The sequence below is a fragment of the Leptodactylus fuscus genome, chromosome 1 (assembly GCF_031893055.1).
Source record: "Leptodactylus fuscus isolate aLepFus1 chromosome 1, aLepFus1.hap2, whole genome shotgun sequence".
In the NCBI taxonomy this organism is placed as follows: domain Eukaryota; kingdom Metazoa; phylum Chordata; class Amphibia; order Anura; family Leptodactylidae; genus Leptodactylus; species Leptodactylus fuscus.
This window is the reverse complement of record NC_134265.1, coordinates 286,100,613-286,120,606: the sequence shown is the minus strand read 5'-3', so window position 1 is coordinate 286,120,606 and position 19,994 is coordinate 286,100,613. Positions and strand designations below refer to the sequence as shown.

At 39.5% G+C, this 19,994-nt stretch overlaps 1 protein-coding gene across 1 annotated transcript in view; it reads left to right on the top strand.

Moving 5' to 3' along the window:
• DCHS2 (dachsous cadherin-related 2) overlaps nt 1–19,994 on the top strand; it is a 198,875-nt gene that overhangs the window by 85,316 nt on the left and 93,565 nt on the right. The window contains exon 2 of the mRNA XM_075287847.1: nt 13,285–13,476. Within this exon, the coding sequence (XP_075143948.1) occupies nt 13,285–13,476 (192 nt within the window). The remainder of the gene's footprint in view (nt 1–13,284; nt 13,477–19,994) is intronic.

Here is a 19,994-nt window from a genome sequence, read left to right as displayed (position 1 = left end):
TTGGTCTGACGAGTCCAAATTTGAGATCTTTGGTTCCAACCACCGTGTCTTTGTGCAACGCAGAAAAGGTGAACGGATGGACTCTACATGCCTGGTTCCCACCATGAAGCATGGAGGAGGTATGATGGTGTGGGGGTGCTTTGTAGGTGACACTGTTGGGGATTTATTCAAAATTGAAGGCAGACTGAACCAGCATGGCTACCACAGCATCTTGCAGCGACATGCAATTCCATCCAGTTTGCGTTTAGTTGGACCATCATTTATTTTTCAACAGGATAATGACCCCAAATACACCTCCAGGCTGTGTAAGGGCTATTTGACCAAGAAGGAGAGTGATGGGGTGCTAGATGACCTGGCCTCCACAGTCACCAGACCTGAACCCAATCAAGATGGTTTGGGGTGAGCTGGACCATAGAGTGAAAGCAAAAGGGCCAACAAGTGCTGAGCATCTCTGGGAACTCCTTCAAGACTGTTGGAAGACCATTTCAGGTGACTACCTCTTGAAGCTCGCCAAGAGTGTGCAAAGCAGGAATCAAAGCAAAAGGTGGCTACTTTGAAGAACCTAGAATATAAGACATTTTCAGTTGTTTCACATTTTTTTAAGTATATAATTGAACATGTGTTAATTCATAGTTTTGATGCCTTCAGTGTGAATCTACAATTTTCATAGTCATGAAAATACAGAAATCTCTTTGAATGAGGAGGTGTGTCCAAACTTTTGGTCTGTACTGTATATATACACTCACCGGCCACTTTATTAGGTACACCTGTCCAACTGCTCGTTAACACTTAATTTCTAATCAGCCAATCACATGGTGGCAACTCAGTGCATTTAGGCATGTAGACATGGTCAAGACAATCTCCTGCAGTTCAAACCGAGCATCAGTATGGGGAAGAAAGGTGATTTGAGTGCCTTTGAACGTGGCATGGTTGTTGGTGCCAGAAGGGCTGGTCTGAGTATTTCAGAAACTGCTGATCTACCGGGATTTTCATGCACAACCATCTCTAGGGTTTACAGAGAATGGTCCGAAAAAGAAAAAACATCCAGTGAGCGGCAGTTCTGTGGGCGGAAATGCGTTGTTGATGCCAGAGGTCAGAGGAGAATGGCCAGACTGGTTCGAGCTGATAGAAAGGCAACAGTGACTCAAATAGCCACCCGTTACAACCAAGGTAGCCAGAAGAGCATCTCTGAACGCACAGTACGTCGAACTTTGAGGCAGATGGGCTACAGCAGCAGAAGACCACACCGGGTGCCACTCCTTTCAGCTAAGAACAGGAAACAGGCTACAATTTGCACAAGCTCATCGAAATTGGACAATTGAAGATTGGAAAAACGTTGCCTGGTCTGATGAGTCTCGATTTCTGCTGCGACATTTGGATGGTAGGGTCAGAATTTGGCGTCAACAACATGAAAGCATGGATCCATCCTGCCTTGTATCAACGGTTCAGGCTGGTGGTGGTGGTGTCATGGTGTGGGGAATATTTTCTTGGCACTCTTTGGGACCCTTGGTACCAATTGAGCATCGTTGCAACGCCAAAGCCTACCTGAGTATTGTTGCTGAACATGTCCATCCCTTTATGACCACAATGTACCCAACATCTGATGGCTACTTTCAGCAGGATAATGCGCCATGTCATAAAGCTGGAATCATCTCAGACTGGTTTCTTGAACATGACAATGAGTTCACTGTACTCCAATGGCCTCCACAGTCACCAGATCTCAATCCAATAGAGCATCTTTGGGATGTGGTGGAACGGGAGATTCGCATCATGGATGTGCAGCCGACAAATCTGCAGCAACTGTGTGATGCCATCATGTCAATATGGACCAAAATCTCTGAGGAATGCTTCCAGCACCTTGTTGAATCTATGCCACGAAGAGTTGAGGCAGTTCTGAAGGCAAAAGGGGGTCCAACCCGTTACTAGCATGGTGTACCTAATAAAGTGGCCGGTGAGTGTATACTGTATATATGTATATATATATATATATATATATATATATATATATATATATATATAACACGTATATTCACAGCCATGCACCCGCTCCTGACACCGTGATTTGGCAAATCACTGATAATGGCTGTCTAAGACAATATAAGATAACACTTTAATAGTCCCACCATGGGGCTATCCTAATAGCCATCACATGACTGACTCTGCTGTACTCTATGACCTGTATCAATCACATGACTGATTCCACTATACTCTATGGCCTATGGTAATCACATGACTGACTCTGCTGTACTCTATGGCCTACGCCTGGAGCACAGCTCCAGGATTCAGTGATATCACATACATCTGGGTTGGCAGCAGGGAAGACAGTAGACATAGACCTCCGCCACCCTGATGTATCCTACAAAGGTAATAATTGGGGCTCCCAGAGACCTGGTTAAGTATTAAACTATTTACTATGGCCAATTAATTTACCTCAGTGTGGTTGTGGTGAAAAAGTTAGATTAACCCTTTATAAGCATCTATGTGCACCTCACCATTTACAATGTTTGGGATTCACTTTTGGTGAATTTATAAGAAAAAAATAGTCAGTTGAGTTGGACCAGCAACCTGACAAAACTATAAAACAGGCCAATTGATTTGCTCACCTCACCACCATTTTGATTCTGTATAGAATCACTAATCTGCCTCACAGTTGGTACCTCTGAGAGAAGAAGAAAACCTCACCAAATTCATCTATTGTCATTTTTTTGTTTTTCTCAGAACCAATAAATTGTAACTGAACTCGTAGGAGATATGTAATATCTGTATGTATTATCTAATATTCCAACCAATACTAAAGCCGCTCAGTCTATATTCTTATGTCTTCCAAATCCTGAACTGCCACAAAGTACAGCAGAACAGATTGAGACAGAGGCAGCAGTAGAGTCGTAGTCATGCCAAAAAAAAACTGAAGTGGGTGAAAATTCTCTTGACAACATTTTTTTGGCTGATTTCATTGTTACAGTTTAGAGATTCAAGTTTCTTAAAACTCAAATTTTAACCTGACATAAATGTTCCTGTGTACTGTACAGTACTTGTATAAGAATCAGCAACAGTGGGCATTGCCAAGTGAGATCCTAGTAAAAGAAAATGTATTGTACTATTTAGTTAGAGTGGACCTGCCATCAAGTCTGAAAAGCCCAATGACATACTGTACATCATCTGATAGGTGCTGTCATCCTGAGCATTCTGGTGCATTGTTTCTCCAAATCCGTTCAGCTATTCCTAAGATATAAGGAGTTTTAGAGATTATGCAAATTACGGTATTCTAGCCAAAGAGGCAGTAACACTGGGATTTAAAACGGGTTCCGTGTGCTGCATGTCATGCAATGTTACCGCCCGTGTGGTTAGTACACCCAATTTGCATGACCATTAAAAAGGCTTATATCTTTGGAATGGCTAAGATTTGAATAAACAAAATGCTCAGGAAGACAGTGTCCATCATATGATGAATGTCAATGGATTTTTCAGGGGTGGTGACAGGTCCTTTCTAAATTATACTACTGTAGACAAATGCTCTAGTAATGGGGAGAGGAAAAAATTCTATATAAGTAAATATCCAAAATCTTTTTGCTTTATGCTTTGTAATTTGATATAATATCAAAAAATAATTGGGCAACATGGTGGCTCTGTCGATAGCTATATTACCTTTCAGTAACAAGGGTCTGAGGCTTGAATTCAAGTCCAGGCAAGGAGTTTAAAGCTTCTCCGTAAACATATTCTCTTATTTCTATGTGTGTGTTCTTATGGAGACTAGGGTATAATAGTGAGGACCTAGCCCAATTTTGTATCTGACATGCATATGAATAAAATAGCATCTATGTAGTACATATAGGCAAAACTGACCTGAAAACGCATGTGATGAATACAAAGCAAGTATACTATCTATTATAGAAACAGAATGCTGAACAAATGCAAGCTATCCACAATGGCTGTTATTCTAGCCTGTAAAAACACTGTCTTCTGTGAAATGTCAGATGCCCTGATCCGCATCTGTGAGGTTTAAATGGAGCCAATGAGATTTATGTTTGTTTTACAATCTTAATGAAACCCTTTTGCTGTAAGTCTGTTGCACAGGCACACAGCCAAGAAGAGAGCCTTCTGCCTGTGTCGCTCTGACCAAAGGGACTTCAGCTAATTCCAAATGATACTTAGACCTACAAGGTGGAAGCTGCAGCTGAATGATCCTTTGGCCACTTTAGCCGGATACACTCTTTATTTCATAACCTGCCTATTATCTGTATTCAGCCTCATATGACTTATTCCGCCTGTCTTCAGGTACCTGCTGTTTGGCCTCTGTTTGATATACTGTGGACAAAAGATGACCACGGTACATGTTACATCTACAGTAGACTATGACCATTACCTCATTCTCAATGACATCAACAACCCTTTCTACGTAAAGGACTTGATCAATAAAGCAACAGTGAAAACATTACTTATAAACTGAGATTGTAATTCTGACATATTTTTTGGTTTTTTTTAGTAAGTAGGGTTAGTAGTATGTCAAAGTCTATAGAGAACAGATTGTTTCTAATGCGTATTCATACATTACATGAAGAGACCTGTAATAAAATTTTCACCTTCATGCAGTGGCTGGCTCATTAGTAGTCACTGCATTGTGACATCACACACACACACATATATACAGTCCTATGAAAAAGTTTGGGCACCCCTATTAATCTTAATCATTTTTAGTTCTAAATATTTTGGTGTTTGCAACAGCCATTTCAGTTTGATATAGCTAATAACTGATGGACACAGTAATATTTCAGGATTGAAATGAGGTTTATTGTACTAACAGAAAATGCGCAATATGCATTAAACCAAAATTTGACCGGTGCAAAAGTATGGGCACCCTTATCATTTTATTGATTTGAATACTCCTAACTACTTTTTACTGACTTACTCTTTATTGTTGTTGTTTGTCTTGTTCGCGTTTTGTGTGTCACATATTTAGGAAGGGTTTTGTCGACCAGGATAGGACCGGCAAGCAGGAAGGGACAGTGGGGGGTTTCAGACCAGGGCTCACTGTCTCTCGTGCCCCTTCCTCTAGGGTTTCTAGCTGCCCCTATTGCAATTCCTTTAATATATATATTATTAAAATTATTATGGCAAACTATTAAAATTTTATGGCAGGAAAGTCAAATACAACAAACCAGCCACAAAACATAATTACTTAGACATATTTGGTATCACCGTAACCATTATAGTCCATAAAATATTAAACCATATTTAATAAGATCGCTTATTGGCAAAAATGAAAATGGCATAATTGTTTATTGTATTTAATCACTAACAATCTGGGTCCAATATTTTTATATGGAATTTGGTAATCTAGCTGTGAACTTTTATAAACGCCACGGGTTTGAGAATACCACATCCACTTTTGCAACTAAATTCTACTTGTGAGTCACCTTGTGAAGGGCTCAATGTACATTTTTTCCCCTATCAGTATGTCTTTGAAGTATCGGAGGAAATCAAAGCAAACACGGGGAGAACATACAAACTTCTTGCAGACGTTCCTGGCAGGATTCAAACCCAGGACTCCAGGACTGCAAGGTATCAGTGCTAACCACTGAGCCACCGTGTTGCCCAAAGTTTACAGTAATATAAAAAGGTTACCCAAGAACTAATATTAGTCACCTGTCCTTAATATGGGACCTGGAACCCCCACCGATCAGCTGTTCTCAGTGGGTGGAGTTAGAAACAGACAGCTCTTTACACTGTGCAAGTGTCCAGACTGCACTATTGCAGCTCAGCTCCTATACTAATGAATCGGTCTGACTTTTGAGAGAATGATAATTTAGCCCCCCCCCCCCCACACACCACACACACACTTTGGTTGAGAGTGAAGAAAAAATAACGATCTTTAGTTTGTGACTTCAGCACAGGTATAAACAATAACACGCCATGTATGGGGAAATTATGATATAAAGGCCAAGCTTTTGAGAGCCCGTAATGCTGACACTGACAAGGTTATTATAGCACTCCCTTTGGCCCTGCTTTGGGATCACTTTTCTGGCACTGTTACGTAACTGGCACATCTGTACCTCTGTACTTTACTGCAATGACACTGGCACTATGTTTTGCTGTGGGCAGTGATCCATGAGAACCTTTTACTGTTTACATTTTACAAGGCACAATGGCATCCAGTCCATCAATGGCATCCAGAGCATCATTTAAGAATTTTATGGGTTTTTTTTCTTTGCAGTTTAGAAGATAAGAAGGAGGTTTTCCTTAAAATAAGCATTAAAAATTAGTCTTAGAAGTGGGAAATTATAGAGTGAATTAGCATCTTTATATTCATCAGTTTATTTGGTATATGGAAATTCTGTGCTCTGATAAATCACCTGATTTATATACAAAGCCTGTAATGAAGCTTCATTTATCATCCCTGTGCCTTCACACATTGTATTATTCTGCCACAGACAGGCTGCCAGCCAAATAACTAAAATTATACTCCAGTAAACAAAAATGTATCAAAACAAACATAGTAATGCATACAGATGTATCCACCTATACCTTATCTTTAATATGGTTATGGGCTCCATGAAATCAGTTAAACACCATACGACAACATACAATAAAACTTGTGAAGGCTACAAGTAACAACACAATGACTGGGTGGCCACAGATAGACACACACAAGATAGAGAGCAGATTATTTGGTGTTATCATATTACTTTGTAACAGCATATAGCAATAACCTGGTAAAGGGATCCTGTCTCTTGTAAAATGGTCTGCAGACCACAGAGGGCACCACAGTCAGGCTGTATAATCAACATCAGGCTAAGCAGATCACTCCGCACAGAGAACTAAATGATCCTGAGTCCTTCTTTTTCTTCTGTTGCTATGACTCCTAGTATATTTTCCATCTGCTATGAGCTTGTATGTGTTCTTTCTTGTAATATATTACTGTATTATCCATGCTGCTGTAACACACTGAATTTCCCTATGGAGGAGATGAGCAGATTGCTTGTATTTTGTGGGCAAATATTCAGTATAACCATTCTTTTATCTATTGACATCTCTTATTTTATATGCTTAGGAGTCATCACTGGACTTATCAGTAAATGATGGCTATCTCTGTATGCATAGTCATAAAGGTAGGAGACTATCAGTAGTAAGACTTCCCACTTGACTTCTCTTCATAGAAAGAGCAAAGATCTCAATAAGTAAATGACTGGTTATACCTTTTCCAACAAACTTATATATCACATTGCTCAACTGTTTCTAATCTTCCAAATGGACTGTATTCTCCATGTGACAGATTCCCTTTAACCTCGTAACACACATACACTGTATAGACATGGACAGCCAAGAGGAAAGTTATGCAGGAGACATCTGTAGATTATGATACACTCCCATTCATGACTATGGCTGCACAGCGGGGCGATTCTAGATGTTCTAGCGAATTCAATAGCATGATTTAAAGTCAGTGTTGTTTTCATATAAAGAATTCAGTTGAACTATATCCGTATTCCAGAATAAGCATCTGTGGTGTTTTTATTGTGTTCAGTCCTGTAAATCATACTTCATTTGCCATTGAAAAGCCAGTGTCATAAAACAGATCAATGGTATTAATGTAGGAGTGGGTGGTACTATTAATGAGAGCTCTGCTGCTTGTAATACTGTGGTTCGGGTTACTTTCCTGTGGTTGCAATATAAAGCTCTTATTGTACTGAAACCTATTGCTACATATGCCATTAACTCCTTATGGTACTTGTAACCATTTGAAAATGCGATTTCCTTTTGAGTCTCTCTAAAAATTAAGTATATGGAATAATAACTGGGTGGGAAAGAATTTGACACTTCTCCATTTCTACCTTCTTTAGGACACTCCGACTTCTAAATGGGAAAAAAAAAACTTTTAAAAATGAGACATTAAAAGTAATACTCATTTTTTGTGTCTAGTCTGAAAATATGTACTTATTGTAAAAGTCACGGCTTCTGTTCCGGGGAACACCCAACCAAGTTCCAACCTCAGGGTTTCATGGAGACTTATTGGAAAACAATATTCTAACTTTGTACATGTGTAGGAAATGTCCAACAGATATTTTCAGAAAAGAGCGAATGACATGAATTAATGGATTAATGGATTCATTTCTATTTATTGCTTAAGATTTAAAATATTGAATCAATAAAAAAAATTATATCAAGATGTTTTAGAATAATTGGTCTGCTAAAATTGTAAGAAAAAATGCAGGTTGTGTCGAGAATGATTCAATTTAGGAAAAATCCATTTTACGTTTGGCATGTATACTTTGGTATACTAATTGCTAATTTTTTACCTGTAATGGAAAGTATAGTCACCCGTGCTTTTCAGTAGAAGTGGAGCTTGCAAAATCTTTATGTGTCTTTAACACTGTCAAGGGCTGAAACATACAATGCATGCAGACCCATGCAACAGTTTAGATGTAGTGTTGGGTAACCTTGCAAGATTTGATGCACAAATATCCATCCTGCAGTTTTGTTTCAGGCCTAACCTGTTAGTCCGAACTGTAACTGCTGTTATTATACTCTGAGGTCTCTCCAGGCCCAGAGTAAACTGAGTGAAGGCTTAGAAAGACAATCTTGCTCCCCTCTCCTGGATTCCGCTGCAGCGTCCATTGTGGGTTCACCGTCGCACAGCAACAGAGTTCAGGAAAATTGAGTAATATTGTTTGTTAGGTTTACGCAACTCCCCTGGGCTTTGCTTAATATTCTCTGTGGTCTGAAGAGACATCAAAGGATATTACAGGTTTGTGGGTGGTAAACCCTAAAAATTCAGGTTCGGTGGAATACAAATTTTTTGGAAATTTCATAACAAACTTAACTCTTTATGAACTGGTTTATTAAAATACATGATTAAACTTTTGGGGCTTATATTCAATAGCATTCTTAAAACATATATTCTAAACATATACCCCAACGTGTAACTAAAATAAAACTACGTAAAAGATTGATTAAACGTGAACTCATTGTATTACTTATTCTGTGTAATGTGAGGCTTCATTCACATCCTCAGTGCTGCATTCACAAAGTTTCAGCATACCCAGGGGCTACACGGTGGCTCAGTGGTTAGTACTGCAGCCTTGCAGCGCTGGAGTCCTGGTGTTCAAATCCCGCCAAGGGCATAAAACCATCTGCAAGGAGTTTGTATGTTCTCCCTGCGTTTGCATGGATTTCCATCCCATATTCCAAAGACACACTGATAGGGAAAAATGTACATTGTGAGCTCTATGTGGGGATCACAATCTACATTAAAAAAAACAAAAACAAAGTTTCAGCATTCCTTGTTGTGTATGTGATGTAGACACAGTTCTTAGACTAAGTTCACATGGGGTTTTTTGGATCGGATTGGAATCTGCCACAGAATCCAGCTCCAAAAAAGGCTCCCATTGACTTCTATGGGAGCCATTCACGTCTTTCGAAGTGAGCTGCCCTGTCTTGCCGCCGATTCTGTGGCTGAATCCGCTGCAGAATCCGTGGTGTGACACTCCTTCCCGACTAGGCACATTCATTTGGGCCTAATTCAGAGCAGAATGCCGCAACTGGATATTGGTGTACTGCATAGGCATCCAGTCGCAGCTAGCTGTTTTTTGGACCAAATTCTGAGGCGGCCTCCGCATCAAAATCCGGTCCAAAAAACCCTGTGTGAACTTCCCCTGACTCTGTTGAGTTACATTGTGGAAATACCAATAGGATTGCCTCCCTCTGCACTAGAGGAGCTAGCTCAGTTAAGCTGGAAAGGTTGTGTCTGTTGACATGTTTGTTGTTTCCCATAACAACCATTACAATTGTGAATGTAACTGTAGACTATAAGGACTCCTTCACACACTACTTTTTCAACATTTTAGACTGGGGATCCACATTGCAAAAAGTCAACGTTTTACAGTAACGGCAAAGTGGATGGGATTCTGGCTAATCCCATTCACACATTGCAGAAAAAATCTGCAGCGGAAAAGTTGCGATTTTGAAAATTGCAACATGTCTATTTTATCTGCGGAAACACTGGCATTTTCCGTATAGGTATAATGGGACAGATAGTACACAGAGGAAATCCACCACATTTTTTCATAGTATTATTTTTTTTTATGTGTCTCACTTTATGGGCACTTAGCCTCAAAGTGTTTTTCATAGCATTTTAATCTTTTGGTTACATTTTTCTATTTTGTTACATTTGGAAAATTTATTATTTTCTGGTGTTTTTGAAGTCTCAGGAAAAACCCATAGGAAAAAAAAGTCCAAAACATGCTGCAGCACGAACCCTTAATGCACGCTTTGTAACAGACGTTGAATCAGTGGCCAAAAAATTACTTAGAAACACAACTGACAATGCAAGTCTACAAAACTATGTATGTATATCCAGCCGAACAAAAGCTTAAATTTAGGATTTGTACAAGATACATAACACAACTTGTATACATACGGTATATGTGCTTATGTGTACAGTATCAATGTGGTTTTATGCATTTCTAGATTTTTTCACATCACCATTTTTTAGCAGCGGTCTATTGCTTCTTAGTACCGTGCTGAAAGCTCACAGACCCTTAATTATAAAATAATACCTTACATCCGAAAAAGACTGCACTTATTGTGTTACCACACACTCCCTTAAAATCTTCTGGCATTTTAACAGTTAGGGTGGGAAGAACAGATTTTAGCAGTTGTGACTTAATCTTTTTTTGACAGCTTTATATTGTATGTAAGATGTGTTTCAACACTACAGATGCCTGAGATCACCTTAGAGCTAATGTGTTTAAAGGATAAGGATTATAATGCAGAGGAACAAAGATAGCGGGATAACAAGAGCTTATAACTGCCATATGGGAGAAAACTTCACCTACATGCGGTTATATAATAAATGTGTGTTGTGTACTCTGCTCTAGGTTCTCGCAAACTGACCGCTCTCATATGTAATAAATTCTATAATTCTTCATGGTTAGGCAGGGAGGTATGGATGATTTGAAATAACAGTTAGGGAGTGTTCACACTACCATCGGTGTCCGACAGCTAGTGTCCGCTCCTAATGTCCGTTCAAAATCTTGTGCGGACACTAGCATCGGACACTAGCTGTGTCCGTGACATTTTGCATTGATTTAAATGGACATCGGGTGCGTTCTTTTACAGTCCGTGTCTGTCCTTAACTGTCCGTTCCCTACATGTCGGGTTTTGCTGTCCGCTTGAAAAGTCGAACATCTTTGGGAACGGACAGTGCGTAAAATGGAACCCATTGAAGTCAACGGGAGTCTTTTTTTCAGCACTGATTCTTTACTCGAGTTATTGTAGCAAAATAAGCGCCACAAACCTCTGTGTGAATGCACCCTGAAAGTTATTCACCCACATTAACGTGTCAAATATCGGAACACGACCATGACAGCCAACGTTGAAATGATTCCGGAAACTTCTCTGTGTTTGAAAGACAGAATGGCCATCTCAATAAAGGTGTTTTACACGAACACACGATGCTCTATCAACCACGTCTCCATTGCTACTAAAATGGCGGGTCCTGACGAGCAGATACCCCCACTCTTTATCCACCAAGGTTATTGCCAACTTGCGTGGCGCCCTGTTCAAACCATCCATACCTCCCTGCCTAACCCTGTATTTTATTTTCTCTAACCATCTTAGTGGTGGCAGTCTTCTGTTTTGATCATTGTCAATGGGTACATCCTTGAATGCAGGAACTTTCCATGTTCTGAAACCGAACCATGATTTCCTTATCTTTTTGCACATGTAGTGTCCCTGCCTTCTTTTGTGTAGGCAATAAGCAAAGCAAGGCTGGGTTTCTGACAAGTGCCAGACCACAGAAAGCTACATTTATGTTTGTATTGATTGGCAACTGGTCAAGAATCACCACTTTCACCACTAAGACGGTTAGAGAAAATCTTTAAATGCTACAAAATTGTCAATTATTTATATTTGCAAAATCGAAAAGTTTAAATATTATTCTGTTAATGAGAAAAACCCTTTTAGGCTAAGGCCCCATGGGGCATCCTGCAGCATAAAAGCGCTGCGGGAAAAAACGTGGCGGCAACGTATCGCGGTTCTAGACAGAAAGTATGTAGAGTTTTCCTCCGCAGACTTTCTGTTACAGTTATACCTATGGGGAAACCACCGACATTTCATAGGTATAATTGACTTGCTGTGATTTTCGAAACCGCGCCAGTTTTGGAAATTGTGTCATGGCCGCACTGCGGTTTTTACCGCAAAGTGGGCATGGGATTCACTAGAATCTCATCCACTTTGCCATTACTGTAACGATTTTTCCTGCAGAATTTCCGCTATGGGCAAATCATGGCATTTCTGTCCTGTGGGGCCCCAGCCTTAATATTGTTCATTTTGACTGTGGTTTCAGTATAAACAGATTATTATGGAGCCTTGACCCAAATCTTAATGCTGCCCTATAGGTCTTGAGCAGCAAGTTTCTCACAGGTGACAGTGCACTTTTTTTTTTTTACTATAGTCAAACCTACCCCTTGGCAATATGGGATCCTGGATTTAAGTGCAGCTAAGGCCAAACACTGCATACGTTTTTGTAGCATATTTTTTGAGTGAAAACCAGCATTAGCTTGAAAAGAATGGGATATATCAAGTAAGTTCTTATTCTTCTCCCTTCTGGCTTTGGCTTAAACCCCCCCCCCCAAAAAACAAAGAAAAAATAATAGCTTTTCTGCAACGTGTTGTCTTAGCCCAAGGGTGTGTAGTTTTGTAACAATGTAAATGCCCTGATGCAAAATTTGTAACAAGAAAACCATCATATAAAGGGCAGAGGAACTTTAGGGCCAGTTCCTAAGTGACCCCCCCCCCCCCCCCCTCTGTATTACAGTAATCAAAGGGCAATTTCAAGCCGGGAGGATGCTGTAATAAAATGTTCATCAATCTAATGACTCATTAGTAAATTGATAGAATATAATCCTCTGTGATCACTATTTTATCTCACGTCTCCTTTTGTAAATATCCATATTTGTAAATGATTTTATGGTTAGGCCTCATTCTCATGTATTTCGATCAATACTTTGTATCACTGTTGGTAAACCAAACTTATGAGTGGGCCCAAAACATATAGATGGTGCAGATATTTTTCTCTGTAGGTTTTGGCTTCAAAAGAACGGGGAAAAATACTGACCAGTATACTGTTGTGCGAATGTGGCCTAATGTTTTATAAACTTTTTACTATGGGATATGTATTGCTCACACATATGTACGTAACGGATATTGTCTGATATGGAACATAAATGTTTTATTTGCTAAGATCCAAAGACATATATTGTGATAAATAAACTTCACCTCTTTCTCCAGGTTAAGGCCTGTGATGCGGACTCCGGTTCCTTTGGAGAAATCCACTACTCCCTGTATGATAGATTTCACAACACTAAGGAGTCCCAGAAATTCTGGATTGATCATGACTCTGGACGTATTTGTGTATCACAAGATATCGATAGAGAAGGAGAACCAGGAAGTTATGATCTTATTGTAAAAGCACAAGATGGGGTAAGTTTTCAATTTTTCAATCTTTTTTTTGGATATCATACATTTGTTTAAAAGGAGTTTCTCATGTCAAAAATACAACAATAATAATGCCAAGCAGGATCCTTTAATAAGAGAGGAAACATATGGTAACAAAGTGACAAAGCAATACAGAGGTAAACATCTATTTATAGATATGCAAAACAGTGTGCACTTCCTCAGGGGCGGGGCCTGATTTGATAGATTTGCTTACAGGCAGTCGTGATGCAGTTAGAGGCTGAAATTGTTAATCCTAACTATAGGGACAATGTCGGGGGAGAACATTTCTGAGGACAGTTAGAGGACTTGCAGCTGTTTGTAGGGGGCCTCAAATATGGCCCATTGATATATAGCAGCTAGTTTCTGCCATATTTTTTATTTAGCCAAGGTTGATTGAAGATTAAATAGATTTTCTAATGTAGGCCACAACTATAGATGTACAAACAGTGAATGTAGATACATGTTCATAGTCCACACAGTGATAGACTTTCAAGGTAAAGTACAAGGTTCCCAATACAGAGAACAGAACAGCAGATTTTCACCATTTCTGCTCTTCTAATAATAATAATAATAATAATAATAATAATAATAATAATATTTAGCTTGTTGCCATTTGCAAACATTACCTATCATAGAGTGATATTAATGCAAACATTAAAACTTATTTTTTTGTAAATGAAAACTAAGTGGTATACATGTGGTATTCACATATGCATGAAATATACTGACACATGAATCTGTACAGTATGCTTACCATTGAATTCTCATGATGGGAAAAACATCTTATTGTAAATTTATGTGCCAGTTCTATCACACTGTTTGGAGTCGGCTCAGGAAAGGACAATGTAAATGCAACCCTAGGCAAAATATAGAGCTTCATTTGGTATAATGGAACAACTCATAGTCCGGCATTATGTATATCATAAAACAATGTTTAACGGTATTAAGGAATTCATTGTTATTGATTTAATCCTATAAATATGATAAATGAAAAAATATATTGACATAAATGATTCTAATATATACTGTATAAATATTTTTATACCGCATAAAAAGTTCGAGTTAGAATGAAAAAAATGGAAAATAGTTTTAAAAATGAAGAATATTGGAAAATTGTAATGTTATTTTACTAGATTTATTTCCTATGTTTCTAGAATGCACATGTACAATATATGGATAGGCTCACATTCAGATTTATAAGTCAGTCCTTCTGTCAAAGCAATAGAAGAACAGAATGACCTGTAAAGGCAGGATAGATAATCAATCAAAGATGAGCACAAGCCTAACTCCCTGGACCCTCGCTGATCAGCTGTTCTAAGTAACAGCAGTGCTCTCTGAACCCGGCGTCTACTTTACTGACCAAGTCACATTTATTGCGCACATGGCATGTAGGCATCTCAGCCTCATTCAAGTGAATAGGACTGAGCTCTAAAACCAAGCGCAGCCGCTATACAATGTATGATGCTGTACTTGGTATTCAGTGAGGAGACTGAAGTGCTCACACATACTCTGTAGTTTCTTCAAACAGCTAGTTAATGGGAGTCTGGGGTGTCGGACCCCTGAAATCTACCACTGATGACCTATTCAAAGTAGTGGGGCTGGAAAACCATTTTAAACATTCAAATTCCATAAGCAATTTTTAATTTTTCATAAGAGTTTACACGATTATAAACGAAAATCTGCAAAGATAAAGCACTCAATATTTTATTAGTCACACTGGGTAATCTCAATAATATAGTTGTCTTTCAAAACTAAAAACTATATTCAGGATTCCAAACATTTTTCATTATATCAAAATCATGAAATAAAAAAAATAGCCAGGTAGGTCTGCATAGGTCTACCATGTTTTACAGCTCCCCTGAAGACCTCCATGTTAACAAGAGCAAACAAACCCTATGTACTCTGATTCTGCAGTCATATCCTCCAATTGTCTTTTAAGTTTGCATATCAGCTTATTCACTGATATGTCGGCTCATTCGGTCCTTGTTTCTCAAGTAGGCAGTGCTCCTATACTCTGATAGACAGTTGTCATTGAGTAGGACCGCCCACTTGACAACTAAGCTCAGAGTGAGTAGACATTGAAATCCATAAATCTTGTTTTTTACATCCATTTACCATCTGCTTAATGAATGCAAACATTGGAAGTGAAAAATGGATGCAAGAGTTTGGCCATCTGGTTACCCAAAATCAATGTAATAAAAACTGATCTGCTTCTGTTTTATTATGGGCACAAAAGTGCAGGACACAAATTGTTCCATTTTTTTGAGTCCATTAAACAGATCTGCTAAACACATGTAAAAAAACATGAGGTGAATGCATCCGGAGTATAAGACCTAGGTTTTAGAGAAGGAAATTAGGGGAAAAAAACTGAAGTAAAAAATGGTAAAATATTTAATAACATAAATAATATATGGGAGTTTTAGTTTTGCAACAGCTGCAAGGCCACATTGACAGGTGACCCTGCAGCTGTACGGAGTTGTATAGGGATTCGTTTTTGGAGGGGCCAGATGTACTTTTTGGTTTTACAATTTTGGGGAATGTCTATTGCTTTGATCACTTTTTGTTCAATTCAAATGCCAAACATTGAAAAAAAACGGCAGTTCATTTTTGATTCCCCCCCCCCCCCCTGCTACAACGTTCACCCTACGGGAAAAATATTTTTTATAAGTTTGAAGACTAATTATTTATGGGCACAGGGATACCTAGTGTGTTTGTATTTCACAGTGATATTCTACTTTTATATGTATTCTAGAGGGAGGGGGTCATTTAGAACTTGAAACTTGCGGTGCAGGAGCAGGCCTGCAACTTGAAAGGTATTGCAACTTGATAGGCAGCTATTTTTACACTATAGGGGGCTTTGAAGTAGTAATCCCCACGATCAGAGTAGATTGTACAGTGGAAACCAGGTAGCTATGGTGACTGTTCTGCAGCAGAGTGGCCGTAATCATCTTTACAGACCTGGCATCTTCTGTAATAGCATGGCAGATGCTAGGATGGGTGCGCTAGAGCCCCCTGTCCTCGCAGCCCAGAGCCCGCACATTGTCTCACTCCTTCAATGTAGAAAACCGCACTGCAGGAAGCCGGCGATGACAGGAGTGGGACGATGCTTCAACATTGCTCTTTTGCCCCCCCCCCACCCCCCAACACCCACCTTCGGACTATGACGTACCTCCCCATTTTCCTCCCAATTTTTTGTAAAAAAGTATGTCTTATAGTTTGCAAAATACAGTATGTAAATCTGCTTAGCTCCTTCTGCTCTTTAACATGCTGCAGACTGTACTGCATTTTCATGGTGGTTGCTATAGTTCTAGTGTAGTCTAGTAACTGTATTTTCAGTGTAGTACTGTTTGCATATATCAATAAAACGTGTATATGAGAAGCTTTATAGTATACCTTATAGAAAAATGTTTCTTTTTCCTTTTTATCAGGCTTTTTCCCACCGCTCCTTTCTTTGCTAAACTGACTTTCACTCAGAAATCTCTGGTGTAGTCATTCAAGCAGCTCACATGTTTCAAGTTAGGCATTTTCATCTCTCTCTCTCTCTCTCTCTCTCTCTCTCTGTATATATATATATATATATATATATATATATATATACACACATCTATATACAGTGGCGTAACTAGGAATGGCAGAGCCCCGTGGCGAACTTTAGACATGGCCCCCCCCCCAGACCAATGCTGAAGACCTCAACCAACTGACCCCTAACGTGCCCCCCCTCCCCCCACGTGCGCATTACTTCGAGCACTATAATACTCCAATACTTGGCCCCTGCACACAGTGTTATGTCCCCATAATGGCCTCAGTACACAGAATTATGTCCCATAGTGGCCCCAGTACACAGTATTATGTCCCCATACTGACCCAAGTACACAGTATTATGTCCCATTGTTGCCCCTGCACACAGTATTATATCCCCATACTGGCCCCAGTACACAGTATTATGTCCCCATACTGGCCCCAGTACGCAGTATTATGTCCCATTGTGGACATACTGAACAATTATTATACTCTGGGGTGTGAAAAGACCCCCGAGTATAATAGTGCTTGTGGGGCCCGCGCCGTCACTTACCGATCCCGCCAGGATTGGTAAGTATATAGGGCCCATTACCGGCTGGAGTAACTCCAGCCGGTAACAGCCTATTTAAAAAAAAAAAAAAACCCCGCAGCTGTAGCGGTTGTCGCCGTGCCCCTAATGTCTCGGGACCTGTGTTAGCTGCCTCCGCTGCTTCCCCGGTAGTTATGCCCCTGTCTATATAAGTTATTTGGAGTGACAAAGAACTGAGAAAGAAATAGACATGGCCTGTGGTTGAAACTTTCTATTTAGCTAGGTACCTTATTTGTATCACTATATATCAAATATAAATAGCATTCAAATAATTCTCCTTTTAGAAAGCTGACTTTTGAGAAAAATGTTTACCCTGTTGTTTGGTCTTCTTATACTCTTTATGTACAATGTGTTGATACATACTGTACAGGGAGCAATTAATTGAAATAAAATGAATTCATTTATACAGCACTTGTACAGTGACTGTAGCCAAATACTCTGCCAAATTAATTACCATCTAACAGAACAATCTGACTGTAAACAAGTTTGATCTTTGTATATGCTAAAGAGATAGTAAAACATGAAGAATAACAGATGCTCGAAATAATGTCATGTCCTTTTTCTGATATAAAGAGCTTTATAAATATATGCTAAAGAAGTTAACTTTTTTGCATTTTTTTGTATAAACACTTCTCACTATGATCGTATCTTAAGGGAAACACATGGATGTAAAGTATAATATGATGAAGCCAGGTAGTATAAATAGTGCAAAGTAATAAAATGTTGGGAGGATTATCTGGTGTAGATGGTTTATAATATGGCACAGCTTTGACTCCCAAGATATGCCACACCGCTGTTTTGAGCTTTGATCGCCAATTTACACAAATGTAGGTGGAGCTGGGTTGTCTACTATAAAACCTTCAGCACTATGATGTGTAAATCTTTTCATTCAGAACATATACTGTATATTGTAGCACTGTACAGTATTATAGCAGAGACAGCATAGTACATGTTTTATGCTAGGTGCTTTATACAATACTGTATGTTTTGCAAGAATTGCAGAAGATGGACCATATTTACCTTGTCTCTAAGAACAGACATTATTCTTGTAGCTTTTTTGTGTGGAAGCAATGATGTTTTCCTGCCACATCACTATTACTGCCTGATAATGCTTTAGGGGTGCCCATGACACAAAATCCATATTCATTTACACTGGCATTTTAGTGCACAGCTAAAACATTTACAAAAGATAAATCAAAACTTAGGAAATGGAATTTTTCATCATTCTGATCTATCTATCTATCTATCTATCTATCTATCTATCTATCTATCTATCTATCATTTCTCTGTCTAGCTATCTATCTTCATGTTGAAATGCAACACTAAGAACATACCAAAATATATTCAGTTATGCTATAAAGCAGTAGTTCCCAATCTGTATTCTGCAAACCTACAACTCCAAATGTGCCTTGACAGCCTCAAACAGGTTGGAGACAATGGCTATAATGAAATGAAACCCTTAAGGTCGTGACTGATGGGTCTAACTACACAGCCCCTTTCCATTTTCTACGGACAGATAGTCAAGAAAATGACTAACATAAAACTGGTGCACAGACACAATGTTGGTCTACAGTAAAACCTCTCCAATAGAGGTTGCAGGGGCCACTGTGAGGCATAATAGAAGATGCAGGGGCCGCTATGGCCACAGGGCCTACCCAACCTCTATTATGCCCCACAGTGGCCCACCCGACTTCTATTATACCCCATAGTGGACTACCTATGAACTATTATTATAATTGGGGGTATTTTCAGACCCCCGAGTATAATAATCGGAGACTTAGGGGAGGTGAAGAAACATAATAAACACTGTTACTAACCCACCTCACCTGGATCCGTTGTTACTCCTAGCACAGGATCCGGGCCTTTATGGTAATGTTCCAGATGTCACATGGACTTGATGTCTGGGACATTACCAAAAAGGCCCGAAGTCTGCTAGGAGTAACAATGGATCCAGGTGAAGTGAGTAACAGCGTTTTTTATGTTTCTTCACCTCCGCTGGGGCTCTGATTATTATACTCGGGTATAAGTATAATTATAGTGGTTGTTGTTGGGGTTTGCGGCCTGGGCCTGCTCACAACCACTTCTGCTCCCCTCTTCTGCGTCCTATAGCAGAAAGGGAAGTAGGGGGCGGCCATGAGCAGGCCCAGGGAGGTAGGGAATTAGGCCACCACCTTCTAGAGATACTCCAGCAGGTAGCATCCTATTAAAATAAAACCAAAAAGTATCCTAACTCACTTTACCTGCAATTCTGAGATGGAGCTGCTGCCTCCTCTTCTTCTCCCGGCCACGCATAAGACATCTGCATCTCAGCGCAGGAGGCACGATGAAGTCTTTCATCGCCGTCTGCTCTGAGAAGCCAGCCCAGGACAGGACCGCTGAGTTTTGTTTTCAGAGC